The sequence below is a fragment of the Podarcis bocagei genome, assembly GCF_964188305.1.
Source record: "Podarcis bocagei genome assembly, chromosome: 17".
Lineage (NCBI taxonomy): Eukaryota > Metazoa > Chordata > Lepidosauria > Squamata > Lacertidae > Podarcis > Podarcis bocagei.
The window spans coordinates 17,620,727-17,645,145 of record NC_138143.1 but is presented as its reverse complement, the minus strand read 5'-3'; the positions used below and the strand labels follow the sequence as shown (position 1 = coordinate 17,645,145).

At 45.3% G+C, this 24,419-nt stretch overlaps 1 protein-coding gene across 3 annotated transcripts in view; it reads left to right on the top strand.

Moving 5' to 3' along the window:
- Positions 1-24,419, top strand: part of CCDC171 (coiled-coil domain containing 171) — a 205,401-nt gene that overhangs the window by 36,006 nt on the left and 144,976 nt on the right. For all 3 annotated transcript variants that reach the window (XM_081176165.1, XM_081176166.1, XM_081176164.1), the window contains one exon: positions 20,747-20,849. In XM_081176165.1, the coding sequence (XP_081032291.1) occupies positions 20,747-20,849 (103 nt within the window). The remainder of the gene's footprint in view (positions 1-20,746; positions 20,850-24,419) is intronic.

Here is a 24,419-nt window from a genome sequence, read left to right as displayed (position 1 = left end):
TTCCAGCACTGTATGCTGGGAACTTCCATTGTGTATTGCTTTTGCTTTTAGCTGTTCTCTCTGAGACGAAGTGAGAGAGAGAGACAACATGTTTCTTTGTCCTGCTTTATGATTAATAAATCTGTAGTTGTAATATGCTTCCACAAGCCTCATGCCTATTCTGTGTGCGCAGTTTGATCTGCTGATAGTGTGCCCTTGCTTTGAATCCCGGTCACTGATTTACATTGGAGCAGAAGTGATGGTCTTCACAGCGGGACGGCTGGAAGGAGATGGCCCAGCCAGGACTAGCCAGCTGGCCTCCCGGCCCTCTGCATGCCGACATGTACAGTGGTACCTCGGGTTACATACGCTTCAGGTTATATACACTTCAGTTTACAACTCCGCTAACCCAGAAATATTACCTCAGGTTAAGAACTTTGCTTCAGGATGATAACAGAAATTGTGCTCCGGTGGTGCGGCAGCAGCAGGAGCCCCCATTAGCTAAAGTGGTGCTTCAGGTTAAGAACAGTTTCAGGTTAAGAACGGACCTCCAGAATGAATTAAGTACTTAGCCCGAGTTACCACTGTACATGGTTTAATTTTGGCTTGCCGTTAACATTGATCACAGTTTTGGTCAGTGTGAAACGACACAATAAGTTATGGTTTAGCAAAGGGGGCACCAGTTCATGGGGAGTGAGCGGTTTTGCTCCTCCCCATATTTTTTGGGAGGGTGGCAGCTCTCCCCCCCAATGTTGAGGGGGCAGAGGAGGCTGAGTGCGGAGCCGAGTGAGTAGTGGCTGCAGTAGCCATTTCCTCCTCCTCTTCCTCCTCCTTCTGTGGAGCCGGGAAGAGGAGAAATGCCGGAAAATGCAGTCGTCCCATAAGAGGATCAAGCCTGCAACCTTGTCATCATCAGCACCATGCTCTAACCAACTGAGCTATCCAGACTGACTTAAAAGAGCACATTTGCCGTCTCCAGGTCACCATCCGACGACAAACTGTAGATAAGCTTCCTCTACTTTACAAAAACCAGTTATTTCACTTTTGCCGCTCACTGTTCTGTATTGACGACAAAGTTTATTTTAGGGTGTGGTGTTTTTTTTAAAAAGAAAACTTTTCCTGCTTGCTCTTAGTACATGTTGGGGGAGGGACTGGGGGGGGAAGGTTCAGGTTAAAGAAAGTTTAAACTGAACAATAAAGCTCGAGCGGATTAGAATGGGGTGAGTGGAGAGGTTTAAGTGCCCTTTCTCTGCTCCGAGAACCTTCCGTGGATCAAAACGTATTAGGTGCTCTCTTGCTATTTTATCTGCCCAAGCTGGTATTAAACCTATCTGTGGTCTCACTCACTGACCATAATTTGGATATTCTCCAAGGAATACTTACTCCTTAGCTTCTTGTAGACTATTAAGTGCGGAAGCAATTTAAATTCGCGCACTTTTAAGACCAGTGGGGGACCGCTGCAATTATCTAGTCTGACCTCATGTGCACATAGGGTATGGAATTCATCCTGGTTGGATTAAAGCATATCTTTCAGAGAGATTTCTTATTTCAATTTAGAAACTCCATATAGCAATGGATTGATTACGTTATGTGTTAGGTGCTTCCCTGTGTAATTATCCACAGTGCTTGAAAGTTAAATCTCTCTCTGCTAGTTTTTAACTTTTGGTTCTGGGCGTCTGAAGAGTCTTCACTGTCTTTTGTCTGGGTTTCTAAGGCCTGGTACAGATACCATATCACCCTTAATCGTAGTTGGGCAGTCGAATTGGTCCTTGGGTTTTGTTTTAAGGCACTTTCTCACATTTCCTTTAGAAATAACCCCGGCTGGCCTCAACCACGATTAAAATTTATGTTTCTTATCTTAATAACACTAAACTTTGACAAAGCCTGGTTAATCACGTTAATTGGTATGGTTGCTGCCACTGTAATCCTGTTTTCAGGCAGGTATGAAGAACTGAGTATGGAATGATTATGGCATTTTGTTTCCACATCAGATTGAGAATTTTAAAAATCCTCTCGAAATATGTACAGTGGTATCTCGGGTTAAGTACTTAATTCGTTCTGGAGGTCCGTACTTAACCTGAAACTGTTCTTAACCTGAAGCACCACTTTAGCTAATGGGGCCTCCTGCTGCTGCTGTGCCGCCGGAGCACGATTTCTGTTCTCATCCTGAAGCAAAGTTCTTAACCTGAAGCACTATTTCTGAGTTAGCGGAGTCTGTAACCTGAAGCGTATGTAACCTGAGGTACCACTGTACTACAGTACATATTCTCAGATTATTATTTTTTTTAAAACAAAATTCAGTGAGTATCCCCCCACAAAACCAAGTCTTATGAGGAGCTGTTGAAGGACCTAGGTATGCTTAGCTTGGAAAATAGGAGACTGAAAGAGAGAGCCATTTTCAGATATCTCAATGGTTGTCACATGGAAGATGGAGTACCGTATATACTCAAGTATAAGACGACTTTTCCTGTACATTTTTTATGCTGAAAAAGCCCCCCTCGGCTTATACTCGAGTGAGGCGGGCGACAGCGGCGGAGGGACGAGTGTCCCGAAAGGAGCCCTTTCTTGCTGTTGGTCCCACCGCCCACTTCTCGCAAGGGCAAGCACAGGAGCCGCGGTTGGGAGAAGCGCTGCGCTGTGCCTCTCCCAACCATGGCTCCTATGCCTGCTGTTGCGAGCGCCAAACGCGGCGACAGAGGGACGAGAGGCTCGAAAGGAGCCCTTTTGGGCTGCTTGTTCTTACTCCATGTCTGCTGCCACCATCATCAGGTTTGTGGTGTGGTGAACTGGCTTATACTCGAGTCAATAAGCTTCCCCAGTTTTTGTGCTGAAATAAGGTGCCTCGGCTTATATTTGGATCAGCTTATACTCGAGTATAGGGACGCAGGTGGCGCTGTGGGTTAAACCACAGGACTTGCTGATCAGAAGGTCAGCGGTTCGAATCCCTGTGACAGGGTGAGCTCCCGTTGCTCGGTCCCTGCTCCTGCCAACGTAGCAGTTCGAAAGCACGTCAAAGTGCAAGTAGATAAATAGGTACCGCTCTGGCGGGAAGGTAAACGGCGTTTCCATGCGCTGCTCTGGTTCTCCAGAAGCGGCTTAGTCATGCTGGCCACATGACCCGGAAGCTGTACGCCAGCTCCCTTGGCCAATAAAGCGAGATGAGCACTGCAACCCCAGAGTCGGTCACGACTGGACCTAATGGTCAAGGGTACCTTTACCTTTTATACTCGAGTATATACGGTAAGTTTGTTTTCTCCTGCTGTGGTGGGAAGGACTTGAACCCATGGCTTCAAGTGACAAGAAAGAAGATTCCGACTCAACATCAGGAAGAACTTTCTGACAGTAAGAGCTGTTCGACAGCGGAACGGTCTCCCTCAGGAGTTGGTAGACTCTCCTTCTTAGGAGGTTTCGAAGCAGAGGTTGGATGGCTGTCTGTCAGGGATGCTTTAGTTGAGTTTCCTGTGTTGCAGGGCATTGGACTAGATGGCCCTTCCCAGCTCCTTCAACCGCTCCTCATAAGGCATGGTTTCCAGATCCTTCATCCTCATGGTTTCCCTCTTCTGCACACCTTCCAGCTTGTCGACATCTGTGGCGATTGCCTCCTAGGTGGGTCATAAGGAAAGGGTTAAATGAGTGTGAAGTGATTGGCCAGTGGGGACCCAAGGGGAGGAGTTAGAGTCGGAGTTGTGTGGAAGTCAGTAGAGGGTTGGGAGTTGGAGAAGGAAAAGGGAGGATAGGTCTGTGGGTTGGTCGAGTTGTGTTATGAGAGAGTGAGAGAAACTGATAGGAGGAGTCAGATAGACAGTTGGGTTAATCAGTTAGCAGTTATTAGAAAAGGTATAAGCCGGCATAGAAACTAAGATTAAGAAACTCACAAGAAAAATTAACTGAAACCTTAAACTTGTTCATGCTTATAAAAATAAACTTGATTATTTCTTAATGTTAACAACTGTCTGGACTCCGTGTGTACCCGAGAGAAACGGGTTGGTGGCAGCGGGGAAGTGAGCACAGTGGTGGCACAGGGATCAATAGACAGTCAAACGTCCAGGGACTCTGTGTGATCGCCACAACATCCTTCATAAGTTGTGGTGCCCAGAATTGGACAATGGCGTAGCCTGACGAAGGCGGAATAGAGTGGCACCATTGCTTTCCTTCCCTTAACTGTTGAGGCAGCTACCAACTCTAGAGGGTTGTCCTGCAAGCTGTGTTCCTCATGGCTGACTTAGCACAATATTAGAAGTGACAGCAGGGCAGGGGGGTGATTACCTCATACAACACGAGTTTTTTGCACAACTCTTGCTGTTTCTCGTTGCATCACTTGCGTTTACCCTGATAGTTCCCAGATTGCTGTTCGGACTAGTTGGGGGATCAGCAGTTGGAACTGGCGCAGTCCCCAGGCAGCCTCCAGATCATATATGTGCAGATTCATGCGCAATGACACATTAAAAACCTTCCATCTGGAAGAACTCTTAAGTTCCTTTCTCATTACCTTCTTTCCAAACGGTCTTCCAATCTGTGAACCTATCATGGGTTCTTTGGCCTTTTCGCAGGGGGGCGGGATAATGTTCTATACACTTTGGCCCAAAGGTACATGATGCAGAAACATCACAGCTAAGCAGTCCTAGGTCTGTTCAGTACCTGGATAGAAGATCATTACAGAATCCTATGCATGTTATATGTATATAGAGAGTTTTGTTGAAGGAAGATGAGATATCAATACTCTATTAGCGCTGATTTTTGTTGTCCGTTCTAAAAAGCAGAATCGACCCAGAACCTTCTGTTACTGACCTATGGTACTCTTACGCTACCATTTATTACGTCACTGACAAATTTTATCCACAAATAATTTTATTATTAATGCCATTCTGTCCTATATATCTCCTAAGAGACCGGAGACGAAAACTCTGCAGTTATTAACTTGGGGTGGGATTCCATTGCCCTCCAAGTGTCCCTATTTTCCAGGGACAGTCCCAGAATTACAAAAGCCTTTCCGGCTTCTGATTTGATCCGAGAATGTCCCTATTTCTCCCGCCAGTGCCACAGCCACTGAGCTTGGGCAGGAGGATGAGGCAGCACTTGTCCTGAGCGGTGGTAGTGGCAGCAGTGGCAGCTGCGAAGGAGCATCCTGGTGCCTCTCCATGGCTGCAGCCGCCAGCCTCCTCCCTTAGGCAGCCTGTAGTGGCTGCTGGACAGCGGGCGAGGAGAAGGGGAAGCTGCTACAACTGCGGAGACCGAGCCTCACATGAGGTGCCTCTCTGAGGTGCAGGCAGAGGGCAAGTCCGCCCCGGGTGGGAAGAAAGGGGGAGTTGAGGTGAGTGCAAGGAATCCTGAAACAGTCATGCCTTGGGTTGAAGTTGCTTCAGGTTGAGCACTTTCGGGTTGCGCTCCGCGGCGACCCGGAAGTAACGGAGTGCGTTACTTCCAGGTTTTGTCGCTTGCGCATGCCCAGATGCTCAAAATGACATCACGTGCATGCACGGAAGAGGCGAATCGTGACCCGCGCAGACGCGGGTTGCGTTCGCTTCAGGATGCGAACGGGGCTCTGGAACGGATCATGTTCGCATCCAGAGGTACTTGTTTTACTTAAAAAATGCTAACTAATTTTGCCCCTTTCGAAAATTTGTTTATTGGTGTGTGGTTTTCTTGTTGTAAATCTACTCAGGGGTCAGCAAACTTTTTCAGCAGGGGGCCGGTCCACTGTCCCTCAGACCTTGTGGGGGCCCGGACTGTATTTTGAAAAAAAGAAAAATGAATGAATTTCTATGTGCCACAAATAACCCAGAGATGCATTTTAAATACAGTGGTACCTCGGGTTAACAACTTAATTCGTTCCGGAGGTCTGTTCTTAACCTGAAACTGTTGTTAACCTGAAGCACCACTTTATCTAATGGGGTTTCCTGCTGCTGCCGCGCTGCCGGAGCATGATTTCTGTTCTCATCCTGAAGCAAAGTTCTTAACCTGAAGCACTATTTCTGGGTTAGCGGAGTCTGTAACCTGAAGCGTATGTAACCTGAGGTACCACTGTATATATTTTATGACATTTGGGATGCTGCAAAGGCCAATCTGATACTACAACTTTAATCATATAGACATTTTTTAAAAAAAATTAGTAACAAGCCAAATAATCAGCAACAAGTTATATTTCTAAAGTCAGCAGAGATTACTGTACATTTTTAAGAGCAGGGAGACGCACATATCATCTGCTAGGTCTACTCAGCCCCAAGGGAAAAGAAAACCCTGTTGTGAGTTTGACACTGGAAGGATGGTTAGTGAAGTGAAAGTTTTCAGAATAGTCAAATTTAGGCAAAACACATTTTTAGGATGATGGGACCTAACAAAACACAAACTGGTAATTCATGAAACTGTTGGCTATGCTGATTGGGGCTGATGAGACTTGGGAATTTCAACAGACATTGGAGCCACAGGTTTCCTGTCGATGGGGTAATTTTTCTGTTTATTCAGTCCCAAGTTACAAAATTCACAAATGAGCTTTATTTCTGTCTCTCTTGTGTACCTTAAAAAGACGAGCCTTCATTATAAATTTTACACAGAATGCAAGTTGTGCTCAGTTGGAGTTGCAACTCTCTCTCTCTCCCTCTCTCTCCTACCCCCCCTCTTCTTTTTTTTTGTTATGATGATATTCTCTAGCTGGCTAATTTGTATGTATCCATAGAAAGAGGGAGCTGAAAAATATACTTTGTACTATTATGAAAAATTAAAATCCCCTAGTGGAGCTTTGACACATTATATTTTAAAACTCATTTGTTCATGCTGAGGTCGTTGTCTTGCAGTTTTCCAGGAGTGGAATAGGGAGGGACGAAGGATCTTGAGACACTTGCGACACACACTTTCTCTGTGTGTGTGTGTGCCTGTGTGTTTAAAATAACCTTTCCTTTCTTATTATTCACTAGTCACATGCAAGTAGGTAGTCTCCTATTGCTTTCTAAAGCAATGTGTTTTAGTTGTGCATAAAACTCATTAGAGCTTCCAGCTTTAATCAACATAAAGGCAAATAACGAAAGCTGTGATTGCAGACTGCGGTTTGGGAGTTCTCCAAGCACCTCTTCAGCACTTGTTATTTTGTGCGAGGAAGAAATGCCATAACAGCATGCACCAGGCCTTCCTTGAATTGCCCAAACAGCTAGGAAAAAAAAGGAAGGGAGCGAGAAGTCTGATTTCCCTTCTTTATTTTCTCATCATACCTGATGGACCTGCTGTGCCAGGCTAATTTAGCCGCCCTGAAAGATGAAAATACAGCAGAAGAAGGAAGTATATATTTAAAAACGAATAATTTTAGGAAGTGGGAGTGGGGCTGATGAGGAGCATTTTTGGGGTGGGTGGGGAATCAGGAGCTGGTTGGCTAAACCAGGAATTCTTCTTTGGCTCAGATTTTCAATATGGGGTGGAGAAAAACATTGGGGCTTTGAAAGTGTATATCTCCTTTGGTGTGGGTTCTTTTTATTTATTTTTTGAGTTCCCCAAGGGTGATAAATGACCCTCCAAGCATAAAAGCCTGAACTCACAAAACCTTGTCAGCATCTATAGTTTTAGGTGACCAGGCACATAGAAGGTGAAAGTCCTGGCAGGGTTGGAACCGGGATCAGGGTGGATTAGTGGACCAAGAAAGTCTAGGCTGAGCTAAACAGGTGGATCTGTGTTGGAGTTAGCAGGGGAGGTTGTTAACAACAACAACAACAACAATAATAATACAGTGGTACCTCGGGTTACAGACGCTTCGGGTTACAGACGCTTCAGGTTACAGACGCTTCAGGTTACAGACTCCGCTAACCCAGAAATAGCACCTCAGGTTAAGAACTTTGCTTCAGGATGAGAACAGAAATCGTGCTCCGGCAGCGCGGCAGCAGCTGGAGGCCCCATTAGCTAAAGTGGGGCTTCAGGTTAAGAACAGTTTCAGGTTAAGAAGGGACCACCGGAACGAATTAAGTACTTAACCTGAGGTACCACTGTAATAGTTTCAGGAAGGTAGCCATGTTGGTCTAACACAGTCAAAATAAATTTAAAAAGTAGGACTTTAGAGACCAAGTAAGTTTGTTCTGGGTATAAGCTTTTGTGTTCATCTGAATCGTGTGTATCTGAAGAAGTGTGCATGCACACGAAAGCTTATACCTAGAACAAACTTAGCTGGTCTCTAAGGTGCTACATAACAATAATTGTGTTATTTATATGCTTCCCATCTGAGTGGGTTTCCCCAGCCACTCTGGACGCCTCCCAACTGAATATTAAAAACACAAAAAGACATCAAACATTTAAAACTTTCCTATACAAGAATACCTTCAGATGTCTTTTAAAAGTCAGATAGTTGTTTATTTCCTTGACGTCTGATGGGAGGGGCAGTCCACAGGGTGGGCGCCACCACCAAGAAGGCCCTCTGCCTGGTTCCCTGTAACTTCGCTTCTTGCTGTGAGGGAACTGCCAAAAGGCCCTTGGCGCTGGACCTCCGTGTCCGGGCTGGACAATGGGGGTGGAGGTGCTCCGTCAGGTATACAGGGCCAAGACCATTTAAGGCTCTAAAAATCACCATCAACAGGTCAGGTTCAAAGTGTAGGCAGGTGAGATTGCATACAAGAGTCTGCAATCTGAATGGAAGTATCCAACTAGAATAAGGGCTGGAATGAGTATTCCAAGAAGCAGCAGGTAGAGGCACAGGGTAATGGGAAGGAAGGCTGGAAGATTGGGAAGGCAGCAGTTAGAGGTTAAAGCAGGGGTAGGCAACGTGGTGCCCTCTGGTTGTTTGGGGCGACAGCTCTCATCGCCCCTGAGCATTGGCCACACTGGCTGAGGTAGATGGGACATATGTAAATGTATATATGTTTTTTTAACATAACATTTTCAACAATTATTAAACATAATTTTATATCTTATACAATTTTTTGACTTCCATCAATCACCTCTGAAAATTTTCCAGTCTTTTTCACTTCATTTACATTTCTTACTTTCACTATTACATTTAAATATCATAACTAATCTCTCTCTTCTTTGCAATATTTCATGTATTCCTCCTTACAAAACTTCTTGTGGTCCTACTAGCGTAATTTGTTGATTACAGTTGCTCTTCAAATAATTAGTATATTTCTGCCAATCTTCTGTAAATATCTGGTCCCACAGGTTTCGAATCCTTCCTGTCATTTTGTCCAATTCTGCGTAGTCCATTAAGAAAATAGGGACGTTCTAAGGCAGGGGCTGGTAAAGTTTTTGTGGCTTGGGCCGGTTCACGGTCCCGCAGAAACTATTTCCATCATTCCTACCTGCATAGAGGAGGCGTGCGCAGCTTCCCATTGGCTGCAGGAGCTTCCTGCAGCCAATGGGAAGCCTGCCAGCATTGCGGAAAGCGGTCCCTGCTCTGCTCCGCACCAGTTTAGCGCGGCGCATGGGAGCCAACCGAAAGGGTGATGGGGGTCCCTGAGCGGGTGGCGGGGGTCCATGGGCCAGTCCCTTTGTTGTTGTTTAGTCGTGTCCGACTCTTCGTGACCCCATGGACCAGAGCACGCCAGGCACTTCTGTCTTCCACTGCCTCCCACAGTTTGGTCAAACTCATGCTGGTAGCTTTGAGAACACTGTCCAACCATCTCGTTCCCCGTCTTCCCCTTCTCCTTGTGCCCTCCATCTTTCCCAGCATCAGGGTCTTTTCCAGGGAGTCTTCTCTTCTCACGAGGTGGCCAAAGTACTGGAGCCTCAGCTTCAGGATCTGTCCTTCCAGTGAGCACTCAGGGCTGATTTCCTTCAGAATGGATAGGTTTGTTCTTCTTGCAGTCCATGGGACTCTCAAGAGTCTCCTCCAGCACCATAATTCAAAAGCATAAATTCTTCGGCAATCAGCCTTCTTTATGGTCTAGCTCTCACTTCCATACATCACTACTGGGAAAACCATGGCTTTAACTATACGGACCTTTGTTGGCAAGTTAATGTCTCTGCTTTAAGATGCTGTCTAGGTTTGTCATTGCCTTTCTCCCAAGAAGCAGGCGTCGTTTAATTTCGTGAAGCCCAAGAAAGTAAAATCTCTCACTGCCCAAGAAAGTAAAATTTCTCATGGGCCGGTTAAACGGCCCCTATGCCCCGCTTGTGTGGCTCATGGGCCTTAGGTTGCTGATCCCTGTCCTAAGGAAAAGCAGGACATTCTGGGATCATTCCGAGATGACTTCTGCAAACCTGGGACTGTTCCTGGAAAATAGGGAGACTTGGAGGGTCTGCTGCTGTTGCAAATGGCGTGATACCATCCATCTCTATTATTGTAGCTGCTAGGGAAAGTGTCGTCTCAGTCGTGCAACCCTGCAGCCACCAACGCAGAAAGGGCTAACAGCTCGCAGCATGCTTCACACAAACCGTTCCCTCGATGATTATGTACCTGCGCAGGTGATAACTGGTGTGTGGAGGGAATGCAGCTGTGTAGAAAATTGATGTAGCTGAGTAGAGACAAGTAGATTTCAGGAGAGCTTTTCAAGCCCTCTGGGTGAACAAAGTAGTAAACAACTCGGTAAGTTAACACTTTGTAAATAGCTCTCTGTAAGCATCCTCTGTCGTATGACCCTCTGAATGCTGCAAGTTAGCTGTTATCTGCAACAAAAGGCTCTCTGTGGTGCCACCAAGTGGTTCCAGGATAGCATAAGTGTTACTGCCAGTCAAATTCAATCTATGTACACCAAAGGAGAGGCAATGTGTTTTATTCTGTATTCTATTTTCATGCAGCATGTAATGTCTCTTTGAATGCATTGGGAAAATATTTCTGATCGATCTCTCACACATACACACACACGAAATTATTTTATTTTATATTCTTTATTGAAAGATAAAAAGTACATAATTACAAGTGCGCAGAGTAAGAAAAAAAAGGAGGGGGGGAGAAATCTTATGTATGTAAAAACAAAACGCAACAACAAAAAAATTGTAGACATTACCAAAAAATATGTTGTTGTAGTTAACAGGCCTTAACGTTATATGGTATTTACAAAAATAAATTCCAAATATTGCTGAATTTGTCCATGGTAAGTTTATGTATGCAAATAGTTCATGTGTTGTGAGTTTGTACATATATTCAATCCAATCATTAAAGGGAGCCTATCTTTTTGCCGTAGTGAGGGCACAAAGAGTCCCTTCATATTGTCCCTTTGATTCCATACATGGGTAAATAATTCAAAAGGATATTTCCCTTCAAATTTAAGACTATTCTGCACAATTGTGTTGATCATCTCTATTAACGTCTGTCAAAAAATTAGCAATACAGGACATTGTACTAACATATGTCACACAATTATAAAATTATATGCTCATATTGGAGAGGCTTAAAGCTTTTTATAACGCGTTTAACACTATAGAAGTGTTGTTTTTAATTGCTCAGTAAAATTAAGCTAACGTGCAACAGAATCTGTTGTAAATAGCACATTTAGTTGGGGAGTTTAAGCTATAAAATCTGTTATTTCAAGATTGCTATGTCTTCTTGCACAATTAATTATTCCTTGATTGTAACCATGGCCATCTGCAGGTGCAGCTGGTTGCTGACACAATTTGTCCAGGAACTCCAAAGATGAGAGGTGTACAAAATACAGAGCACGGGTGAGGAACCTATGGCTCTTCAGATGTCGCCAGACTACAACTCCTATTATCATTGATAATTGGCTATGGGGCTGATTTGCAGTCCAGCTGGAATTGGAATTGCAGTCCAACGGCATCTGGAAGGCCACAGGTTCCCCATTCCTGATAGACAGGTAGGAAGATGCTTTGCACCAAATAGATCTGCTAGTCCAGCCTTTCTCAACCTATGGGTCCCCAGATGTAGTTGAACTACAACTCCCATCACCCCTAGCTAGCAAGGCCAGAGCTCAGGGATGATAGGAGATGTAGTCCAACAGCATCTGGGGACCCACAGGTTGAGAACCACTGTGCTAGTCCTTAGGGACACGGGTGGTGCTGTGGTCTAAACCACTGAGCCCAGGGCTTGCCAATCAGAAGGTCAGTGGTTCGAATCCCCGTGACAGGGTGAGCTCCCGTTGCTCTGTCCCAGCTCCTGCCCACTTAGCAGTTTGAAAGCACGCCAGTGCAAGTAGATAAATAGGTACCGCTCTGGTGGGAAGGTAAACGGCGTTTCCGTGCGCTGCTCTGGTCCGCCAGAAGCGGCTTAGTCATGCTGGCCACATGACCCGGAAAAACTGTCTGCGGACAAATGCTGGCTCCCTCGGCCTGAAAGCGAGATGAGCACCGCAACTGGACTTAACTGTCAGGGGTCCCTTTGTTGTTGTTTAGTCGTGTCCGACTCTTCGTGACCTCCTGCACCAGAGCACGCCAGGCACTTCTGTCTTCCACTGCCTCCCACAGTTTGGTCAAACTCATGCTGGTAGCTTCGAGAACACTATCCAACCAACTCGTCCTCTGTTGTCCCCTTCTCCTTGTGCTCTCCATCTTTCCCAACATCAGGGTCTTTTCCAGGGAGTCTTCTCTTCTCATGAGGTGGCCAAAGTATTTGAGCCTCAGCTTCAGGATCTGTCCTTCCAGTGAGCACTCAGGGCTGATTTCCTTCAGAATGGATAGGTTTGTTCTTCTTGCAGTCCATGGGACTCTCAAGAGTCTCCTCCAGCACCATAATTCAAAAGCATCAATTCTTCGGCGATCAGCCTTCTTTATGGTCCAGCTTTCACTTCCATACATCACTACTGGGAAAACCATAGCTTTTACTATACGGACCTTTACCTATTAGAACCTTCACCAATCTGTTGTTTTGCTGAAAGTCGCTGCTGCTGCATTTGGCGACCTTTTGCTAAAACGTGCCGCTATTTTCCCCCTAATGTTTTAGAACAGGACAAGATGTTTCAAAAAGCATAGCCCTCAGTGATTCCAGTTGGGAAATAAATGGCTTTTTAAGTGGGTGGCAAGCAAGACATTTTAACGAGCTACTGACTTTGAAAGTCACTTTGCAACAGAATGAGGATCACCCAGGGAAACTTTATAGTAAAATAAGGATCACCGACTGTGCGTTTATGGAAATGGCCTCCCTTGTTGTGCTGCGTTTCCTTACGGAGAGCCTGTGATGGCTGGAAAGAACAGGGATGCGCTGGGACTAACGTTGCTCTCTGTCTGCTCAGTTTTTGCAGCTGCGTGACTATTCAGCAATTGAAACTGGTACACGTGTCCTTAAAACCTAGCGAGGCCTTTTTTGGAAATAGCTCTGCAGCTGAAACTAAGCCTCGCTTAAACCAGTACATGCAAATAATATTAAATCTGGAAAACATAGTCTAGCTCGTTTGTCTTCAGCAATGTTTTAAAATGTTAGGTGGTTATTCTGGGGAACTTGAACAGGGGGAGAAGCATACAGGCAAATTCAATGAAAGATTTACACGCTGAACATGAATCTTGTGTTTTTGGCTGGCGGGCACTTGGGTTGAGCGGTTGCGTTATGCCATCTCCATTCTAGCACTACGCCAAAGCTAAGATCCATCATAAATCTTAACTTATATAAATAAGATACCATAGGCTGTGAGCTTTTGCTATTTTTTAAAAAATAGAATATTATAATCTACACAAATACCATATTTTTTCGTGTATAACACGCCCCGTGTATGACGCCCCCTATTTTGGGGGACTCAAATTTAAGAAAATGGGGGGAGATGGCCCAATCACCCACCAAATCACCCCTGACAAGCTGCAGCTCATGGCTGCAACCAATCACCCATCCCACCCCCATGCACTATCCGTGTATAAGACGACCCCCATTTTTAAACATTATTTTAGAGTAAAAAAAGCCTCGTTTTATACACGGAAAAGTACGGTACGTTTCATTGAAGGAGGTGCTCACTTACAATTCAGGCTGCAGTTCTATGCTCGCTTACTTGAGAGTAAGGCCCATTGGATGCAGTAGGAATTACTTTCCTTCCCTTACCATTGGGCTGAGTGAAGCAACTGCTTCAAACAGTGGCAGTGGCAGCTACATGTAAAAGGAAACTGCTGTGTGGCACACGGCCTTCTCTGGACCTCCTAAGTTAGCTTGCTACTGTTGGGGGCCAATGTAACGTAAGATTCAGCTACTACCCAGTTAGTGTCAGTATGTCAAATTTCAAGCAGCGTCCTCTTGTCTTCCTCAGGCAGCAAAATCATCTTTTGCCAGCCCTAACTACCTTTCCCCCACAAGAGCGGCATGCATGAATTCTGCCCATCTATTTCATGTTATCCTTTCCACAGACATGTGGATAGGTTGGACTGTGGACGAGAAGTTAGTTCTGTGGACCCAGAGAGCTGATTCATAGCTGCTGACCTGAAGCTGGTTTAGGGTGTTCAAAGTCAAACTTCCCAACCTCTTAACCAGATTGGTTTTCTTCCTTTCTAACATATTTCAGAATAGACACGCATGAGATGGGGGATAAATTTCAAAGGCACCTCTTATCTACTCAAATAAAGAATTCTTGGTTGTTTCCCAAAAAATTCCAGCCATGCCCTTGCTGATTACTATCGTGGGTTACGTACAGGTCACCGATTGACGGCTGAATGAGTAAATGTTTCGGAGGCATCAGTCTCATAACTGTTTACATGATGGCTGGTTCCCTGGATATTGCTAGGGATGGTAAACTCCATTTCACCTTTTGGCTAAATCCGTGGAACATGTAAGGAATCGCAGTGCGAAGTGAGCTCAGAGGCTCTCTTGTAACCCACCCTTCCTCTGGTTAATTAGTTTTGCCTTCTAATTTTATCTTCAGAACAACTGTAGGAAGTAAGTTAGTCTGGGAGTGATTTGCACAAGACTGCCAAGCGACTGAGGGATGATTCATCCTTCATGGTAGCAGGAATGGCTGCCATATTTATATGTAAGTGTGTCTGATGGGAAGAAGGGACACAGCTCTCCACACATGAAGGAGGACATGCTCACGGATGTGGTGGCTGATCACAGCTGTCTCCCAAAAATGCCCCAGAGGATTGGAGAGACACACCTCTTTTTTCCATTTGTGTTTTCCACGGAGCTTCCTGACATAGATACAGCAAATACTCTTGCCACTAATTCGAGCCTGGATTTCTCACACTCAGTGCTAACCACTGTAGCACACTGGTGCTCAAGAACATCACATCTTACTTGGGTCATTGTCAGGAGTGCTTGCAGGAGCCAGGCCCTGTGACCAGGACTGGGGCCTTCCTAAGTTTGTTCTGAAGAGGCAAGGCGTGACCGCACAGGTGAGGCCAATTGGTAACTCACAGCACCTGGTGGCAAGAGCCGGGAAGGGATATAAGGTCAGCATTTCCCTTTGGCTCTTTGCCACAGCAACACGTTCCCTGCCTTGCTGTGTTTGGTTCCTTGACTCCTTGCTTCTTGATCCTCGGACCCCTGGCTTCTTGACTCCCGGCTCTCTGACCCTCGGACTCTTGGCCTCCTGGCTTCTGGACTCCCGTTCCTGCTCCCACCCCGCCATCTTGCCCCTATCCCGAAGTCCCCTGCCAGGACTTTGATCGCCCATGAACCAGACCATGACGGTCATTTGTTGATGAAGGATAAGCAGGATCAGTGATGGTTTTAGCCTGTTGTATTTTCTCTTAAATTTGAAATTGAGCACATGGGTCCCTGTGGCCTCCCCAAGTCAACCATATAGCCCATCAACAGCTCCTGATCATGTAATCGGGTTCATAGCTGGTAAAGAACAGTGGAATGATAAAGGAATGTTGTCTCTGATGTCTATGACAACTAGATGTAATAAATAAATAAAATGTTGCATTTTTATCTCACCCATCCTTAGGAACCCAGAGCCAGCTCTCAAAATCAGCATCTGTTAGGCTTTGCTAAAAGACAGTACTCTGGTGAGCTCATAGAAGCCAACTTCTAGGGGCTGATGTCCCTTCACACCCCCTATGAAATATTTGAGGTGGCCAGCCCCCTTCCCCAAGTTGATGGGCATTGCCAATCAAATGGTGTGCTCGCACTACATTGTATGATCGATCATGTGGGGCAGGGCTAACCTGCCTCCCCCAATATTTTATCTAAGATGTTACCCCTCGATGAGGTTGCCCAATGACCTTCACAGCTCAGGATTTGAACCTGTTTGCTACAATGGCTGTCTTCATTGTTGGAGGCAGTAGACCTACGAATCCTAGCTGCTAGGAATCACCACTGGGGAGCACTGTTGAATTCATGTTCTGCTTTTGTACTTCCCAGATTAAGGCTGAATCCTCACAAGACAGTAGTACAGTTCTTGGGGGACAGGGGGTGGGCGGGGGTGGAGGACTTCATGGCCCTGAATGGGGTAGCTGTGCCCCTGAAGGACCAGGTGCGCAGCCTGGGAGTAATTTTGGACTCGCTGCTGTCCATGGAGGCGCAGGTCAATTCTGTGTCCAGGGCAGCTGTCTGCCAGCTGCATCTGGTGCACTGGCTGAGACCCTACCTGCTCACGGACTGTCTCTCCAGAGTGGTGCGTGCTCCTAGTTATCTCCTGCTTGGACTACTGCCATGCACTCTAAGTGGGGCTACCTTTGAAGGGACCCAGAAACTACAACAAATCCAGAATGCGGAAGCTAAACTGGTGACTGGGAGCAGCTGCTGAGACCACATAACACCGGTCCTGAAAGACCTACATTGGCTCCCAGTACGTTTCCGAGCACAATTCAAAGTGTTGGTGCTGACCTTGAAAGCCCTAAATGGCCTCATCCCAGTATACCTGAAGCAATGTTTCCACTCCCATCGTTCAGCCCAGACAATGAAGTCCAGCTCCGAGGGCCTTCTGATGGTTCTCTCACTGCGAGAAGTGAGGTTACAGGAACCAGGCAGAGGACCTTTTTGGTAGTGGTGCCCACCCTGTGGAACGCCCTCCCATCAGATGTCAAGGAAATAAACAACTACCTGGCTTTTAGAAGACATCTGAAGGCAGCTCTGTTTAGGGAAGCTTTGAATATTTGTTGAATATTTGTATTTTAATATATTTTGCTGGATGCCGCCCAGAGTGGCTAGGGAAATATTATTGTTATTATTCATTCCCATAGGCATCTGGTAGGCCACTTTGCCCACATTCAATAGAGCTGCTCTTATGTTCTCATTTTCAGCACTCAAACCACAATATTACCCTGGCTGCCTTCTTGAGCCGAAGGAAAGTCGTTGATTCCAGATGGCTGGTGTGGGGAGCGTTAGCCTTACCTGAAGAGTATTTCTTCAGTTGAGATGTGAGCTCTGCCATTACTCACTGGCAGGGTTGCTAAATTGCTTCAAAGGAATTTAGGGGAGAGAACATCCTACAGGCATGAGATTACCATGGATCTTGATTGGGAATTGCACTGACAAAATCATAGAATCATAAGAGTTGGAAGAGAGGAAATAAGGAAAGTCTTGTGAAATGACGGGTTAGAAATGCACATCAAAATTACTAGCCGGGCCTAATGACAGGCTCTCTACTACAAGCTGTCTTAGTGTTTTCTGTGCCTGCATTTTGCATAGATGTGCACAGTAGCTCACGGGGCTTAGGAACCTGGGAAACTCCTGCCTGTCAGATCTGACTATTTGCCCATTTAGTCCAGGACTGTCTGACAAGCAGATTTCTTGCCCATGACCTGGCTACCTGTTCCCTTTAACTGGAGATGTGAGTGATTGAACCCGGCATCTTTTGCAAGCAAACCATGGAATCTTCTGCTGAGCTATGGTTTGTTCCTAACCGGAGTCAATAGATATCCCCTGTCCACCCCACACCGAGGCAGCTCAAACCCTGAAGTGTATCCCGGGATACTTGTATGCACATTAAAAACATTTTTTTTAAAAAAGCAGCTCCAAAATTCTCCACTAGAATAAGAGAGGGGTAGGTACCAGAAAATGGAAACTGCGCCTTGTAAATAAGGATGCTTAGAGCATATGGAAGGCAAGCAGTCAACTGCTTGGAGCTAGAACATTAGAGTAGTACTGGGAAATCTTAAGAATTTCTTCCGAATCTTGCCTGCAATTGGAAAAACAAAGTGGCCAACTTTGAGCTAGGAATGGCAAATACAATCAGCAAATGTATATGCAGAGAAGTGGTGTAAACATAAATATACTAACATGTGGTGAATTAAAAATAAAACATCTGGAAGAGAGGCGGAAGCAGCCCAGGCCCTACAGCAGCTTGCATAGATCTTTTGTGTGGGAAGTGATTTTGCTGCACAGTTTGAGTATCTGGTACTCCAAATACTTAACGCTTGCATGAAAATATTTATCTTACTGGTGTGACATTGCTTTTAACGTGCTTTCTCCAGCGTTGTGCGAGCCAGGCAGAGTAATATTGACGCAAGCATGTGCAGCCCCACCACTTTAGTCTATTTATATACCCTGTAAGAATAACATGCATCTTTAATAATTCTTTTCTGGAATATTGATGTCTCAGAAACGAAAAACCCTGGCATGAGAATTCCATTGGCACTGGAAATTCTTTGTGAAGTATAGTACTAACCATCACACAGGGAAACCCATGTAAATGCTACAGAGGATCAAACACTGAAATGTATATGAATAATATATTAGCGGATATACAGAACATATAATTAAAATTGAAATAGTGGAGCAAATTTATAAAATATTTAAACGGGACGGTGGAGAACACTGCAGAGATTCACATACGTTGCTTGTCTTCCAGTCAGTCACTATACACGGTTGGCTCGTAACAGAGCTCAATTTTACAGGGAGAAGATGTTTCTCGCCATAAAAGCTGTATCCTTAAATCTTTCAGGCTGACTTTGTAGGCGTGAAAAGTGCCGGGTAATCAGAAGTTAAGATTGCACTTGGTTCCCCGAGCAAAAGTTAGATCCTTCGTTACCAAAGGAAAGAAATGGGAGAAGAGGACAGTTGCCCCCGCCCCCACTTCACGTGGAAGTTTGCAAAACGGATGGTGTCAATCTCATCTTTTTTTGTGTTTCCAGGTTAGGGCAAGGACAAGAAAGGGTTTTGCACACTCACAAGCGTGTGCTTTGAAATGGATGTAAAGGTAAAGGGACCCCTGATCATTAGGTCCAGTCATGGCTGACTCTGGGGTTGTGGCGCTCATCTCGCTTTACTAGCCGAGGGAGCCGGCATACAGCTTCCGGGTCATGTGACCAGCATGACTAAGCCGCTTCTGGCGAACCAGAGCAGCGCACGGAAACGCTCTTTACCTTCCCACCAGAGCGGTACCTATTTATCTACTTGCACTTCGTGCTTTGAACTGCTAGGTGGGCAGGAGCAGGGACCGAGCAACGGGAGCTCACCCCGTCGCGGGGGTTCGAACCGCCGACCTTCTGATCAGCAAGCCCAAGAGGCTCAGTGGTTTAACCCACAGAGCCACCCGCATCCCTAAATGGATAGTTCCTGGCATAAGTTATGCCCTGGTTTTGTGTAGCACTGAGCTTCTCCCCTGTCATCTGCTCCCCCCCCCATTAATCAATCTGTTTTTATGCTTGTCAGCGTTCCAGAACATGTCTTTCTTGAAGGAAACATTGGTGGTGGTGATAGCCACAAGTAGCTTGATTTTGGAAGGAGAGTTCAGGGAGAAAGCAGCTGGAAAGAAGAGGTTGGGTGTTATTCAGTGAAGTGTTACTCAAAGAGGACTATTGAAATTAGTGGGCCTAACTCAGTCATGCTCATTAGTTTTTCTTGAGTAAAATGCAGCTGAATGCTGCCCATTGAATTCTCCCATCCCCTTGCCCTTGTCCTCTGCAACGTCCGCCCTTCAGTGCATTTTTCAGCAGAGAAGGATCTTCGTGCTGTATCCAAAAATTTCCTTCTCCTACAGAAGCTTTTCTACTAGGGATAACGGACACAGGTATAGCAAGAGAAGATCAGTAAATATTCCTCTATGCCACAGGAGCGGCAAGGATCCTAATTGCTAAAAACTGGAAGAAAAAAACCCGTGCCAACAAAAAAGGAATTGCAAGACAAACTGTTAGAGTATATTGAACTGGCTGGATTAACAGAGGCAATTAGAGATCACACTAGAGAAGAGTTTCAAAAAGCATGGGGAAAATGCAGAGAATACTTCACAAAACAGTGCCCTAAAATACATACCTGGACTTGTTTCGATTAATGTCTGCAGGAGACTTTGTGGATATTTAAGTTATAATTAGAAAAATATTAATAATTATTCATAAAGGAAACAGTTTATAAGATGTAAATAAGGAGGCCGGATAAAGGATAAAGGAAGTCTTTTATTTGGTTGGTTGTATTGTTGTATGTTATGCTCACTGTATGTTATGTTCACGTTTAATGAGGGTGGATTTGTGTATTGGGGGGTGGGGGTTTATATTATGTTGTAAATAAAATTCTAGTATGTTTTTTAATTTAAAAAAATCCTTCTCCCTGTGCCCTCAAAATCATTGGATGCAACCCTTCGTCTTACATGATTGCAGCATAACGTACAGTTTGTTCATGACTACTACTTGGCAGCGGGGGGAAAAAACCTTAACAATAGTAATCTGAAAATCCCAATTGGATAGCTCAGTTGGTTGGAACCTGGTGCTGATAAAACCAAGGTTGCAGGTTTGATTCCCATATGGGACAGCTGCTTATTCCTGCATTGGCAGGGGCTGGACTACATGGTCCTCAGGGTCCTTTGCAACTCTATGATCTACACGAGAACTCGTTTTCTCCTTGAACTGAATGCCATTTCTCCATTTAACGGAGCTAGTTTGGTCACGGAGCTACCATTTTGGTGTGTCTGCGTGCATTACTTTCTTTTGCTTTGTTTCGTACAACGCGTCCCGCAGCAGTGTTGATTGTGAGATGCCCTTCTTGCTACTAAGTGCCCTCAATATCTTTGCTTTTTTTGTCTTCTCCCCCCCCCCCACTGCCCGTCAAACGCAGGCCAAGAAACGCCAGGCCTTCCTAACAGAGACGTGCGAAAACAACGTGAGAGATCTGGAGTTGCTTTTGGACAGCTTTCCTGTGTCAGGCAAGCGGACAGCAGGTTAGTTGAAGGTAGAAAATGACAGATGCATCTGTCAGCGTTCCAAAGTCGCTACGTTGGGGGAATTCGGCAGATGCCTCTTTCATTCCCTCTTCTCTACATGCTTTGATTTGATGACATGATAAGAGCAGTTCTCTCAGCGGTCGCGTGGCCCCACTAGCTGGGAAGAGGTGACTGGATGCGGCCCCGCTGTTGTCAGCCCACGCGCTTGATTTACAAGTGCAGGGTTGTGTGTGATCGGTCAGGAAAGGGCTCGCTTGCTGCGCTCCGAATCCAGCAGAGAGAAAAAGTCCTTTCCACCGAGCCTACAAGGGGAACAGATGTTTTTGATTGAACCGAGCCAAATTCAGAAGCGACCTTCAGCTACTTAAAGGTCACGTCTCCAAAAAAGGTTATGCAGGACGCAGAGTGTACACATGTTCCTCTTTATGGTGTTAACTTTTTGAGAAGCCAGTTGAGAAGGGGGTGAGGACTGCATCCGTGCCAGAGCAGATTCTTCCCCAACCGATGTGCAAAAACAAACCTGCTTCTTTCTGTTGTCTGGCATGTCGTGGCAGCAGTGATCATGCCAAATGGAAGTGCGGAAAAAGCGAAGTGTCTCATATATACGTACATATACATATACATACATGTACATGTGTGTGTATATGTGTATATGTATACTACTACTACCACTACCGGCGTGCTCTGGTCCTTGGGGTCACGAAGAGTCAGACACGACTAAATGACTAAACAACAACAACAACACTACTACTAGGGATGCAGGTGGCACTGTGGGTTAAACCACAGAGCCTAGGACTTGCCGATCAGAAGGTCGGCGGTTCGAATCCCCGCGACAGGGTGAGCTCCTGTTGCTCGGTCCCTGCTCCTGCCAACCTAGCAGTTCGAAAGCACGAAGTGCAAGTAGATAAATAGGTACCGCTCCGGCGGGAAAGTAAACGGCATTTCCATGCGCTGCTCTGGTTTCACCAGAAGTGGCTTAGTCATGCTGGCCACATGACCCGGAAGCTGTACGCTGGCTCCCTCGGCCAGTAAAGCGAGATGAGCGCCGCAACCCCAGAATTGTCCGCGACTGGACCTAATGGTCAGGGGTCCCTTTACTTTTACTTTTACTACTACTAAAAATAATAATTTATTTTTATACCCCGCCCATTTGGCTGGGTTTCCCCAGTCACTTTGGGCAGCTCCCAACAGAATCTTAAAAACACAATAAAACATCAAACATTGAAAACTTCCCTAAACGGGGCTGCCTTCAGATGTCTTCTAAAAGTCAGATAGTTGTTTATTTCCTTGACATCTGATGGGAGGGTGTTCTACAGGGTGGGTGCCACCACCGCGAAGGCCCTCTGCCTGGTTCCCTGTAACCTCACTTCTTGCAGGGAGGAAACCAGCAGAAGGCCCTTGGAGCTGGACCCTGGTATCTGGGCTGGACGATGGGGGTGGAGAAGGTCCTTCAGGTATATTGGAATATTGTGAATCTCCTTGACATCTAACAGGAGGCGGGTGCCACTACTGAGAAGGCCCTCTGCCTGGTTCCCTGTAACCTCGCTTCTCGCAGTGAGGGAACCGCTGGAAGCCTCTTGGATCTGGACCTCAGTGTCTGGACTGAACGATGGGGGTAGATATAAATATATTATAAAAGGCCACAGTTTTGATGGTCTCCTTGTCCCTTTGAAGTTTGTTTTGGAGCCCCTGTAATTATGTTCAGATATAAAGCATGTCTTCCTTCCCCATTGCTCTCTGATCTCTCAGATTTACAAAGGGCACTCTCTGGTGAAGTAGTTCTGTTAGCTAAATGGCAGCGCAATAGAACTTCCACTCTCCTCTTCTTGGGCACTCCATAAATCTGTTCTGGGGGTTTCCCCAGCCTCCAGAGCAGGTTTGGGGATAGTGGGGGGGGGGGGCAGAGGGAGAAGAGAGGGAGGGAAAGTATCATTGTAAAGAATCCTTGCTTGGCTTCATTGCTGACAAACTTTTGGTGTCAGGTAAAGACTTATGCCCCCTGCCCCAGCTTTCGATGGGCTTAGTACAGGCTTCCTCAAACTTGGGCCTCCAGATGTTTTGAGACTACAATTCCCATCATCCCTGACCACTGGTCCTGCTAGCTAGGGATCATGGGAGTTGTAGTCCCAAAACATCTGGAGGGCTGAGTTTGAGGAAGCCTGGCTTACTTGATGATGTTTCTTTAGTGTGTTTCCAAAGCTTCCTAGTTCTTGGTGTTCTGTATGAATCTGTTAGTGTTTTTTAACATAATTTGTTAATGGTATAATTTATGTTTTTAAATGTATGTTTTGAGGAAATGCTTGGGTAGCAAGTGACTAACAAGCAATGATAATAATAATAATAATAATAATACTAATAATAATAATAATAATATCAGTCCCAAGGTAAGTATAATTATGAAAGCCACTTACAATTGTAATGACTTCATTCAAGAGCTTATATTTTACAGAAGGCGACAAGCATTCAGAAAAGAATTGCTGTTTTAAGAGTCCATATCAAACTACAGCTCAGGGTTAGGCTACAGCTCCCCACAAAATGCTAATAGAATGGAGAAAAAACCCTCCCATATTGAATTATTTATAACATAAAAGTGTGTGTGTGTGTGTGTGTGTGTGTGTGTGTGTGTGTGTGTGTAAAATAGAAGTTTAGGGAATATCCACAGATTTACTGTATCAACCCATTGATTCACTTTCTTTAATTCTGCAGAATGTATGCGCGTACTTAAATAAATTTATCTATTCACAAACACCCCAATGATGGAAAAAGAAGACCAAAATACTATTTGGGTTGCATGTGATCTTAATCCTACTCAGAGTAGACTCACTGGAATTAATGGGCACGACTAGTTTAAGTCTATTGATATCTACTCTGAGTATACCATAGCTAGACACAACCCTTTGTCCATAACTATCAATTGGCTGCTATCCCTGAATAATGTGTTTTTCAAGTGTGCTGGGGCGAATGATAAGTTTGATCTGAGCTTGGTTTTCAAGCCAAAGGGAAATTGTATTGAAGAAACGTTTTGGAGCCATTTCTTTGAGATAAATAGAGGGGAAATGTTTTGTTAATTGGCCACATACTCAAAGACAAAGGAGCCTTAATTCTAGGCACATCCCATTTTAGTACATTGTCTCAGAGTCTTTGGAGACATTACAGTGGTACCTCAGGTTAAGTACTTAATTCGTTCCAGTGACCCGTTCTTAACCTGAAACTGTTCTTAACCTGAAGCACCACTTTAGCTAATGGGGCCTCCTGCTCTGCCACGCCGCCAGAGCACAATTTCTGTTCTTATCCTGAAGCAAAGTTCTTAACCTGAAGCACTTTCTGGATTAGCGGAGTGTGTAACCTGAAGCGTATGTAACCCGAGGTACCACTGTATACAAGACATTATACAAGACCTCAACATACAAGGTGTGACTGGAAAGTTCGGTGAACGATCACAGAAATCGGACAGCGAGAAATATTTGAACATACAGTCGGCATTGGAAACCCACGAAATGCTCACAGTTGTGTACAGAGATGAGAAGCTGTAACTCGAAAGACAGCGTTTGAGTGGTTTAAGCGTTT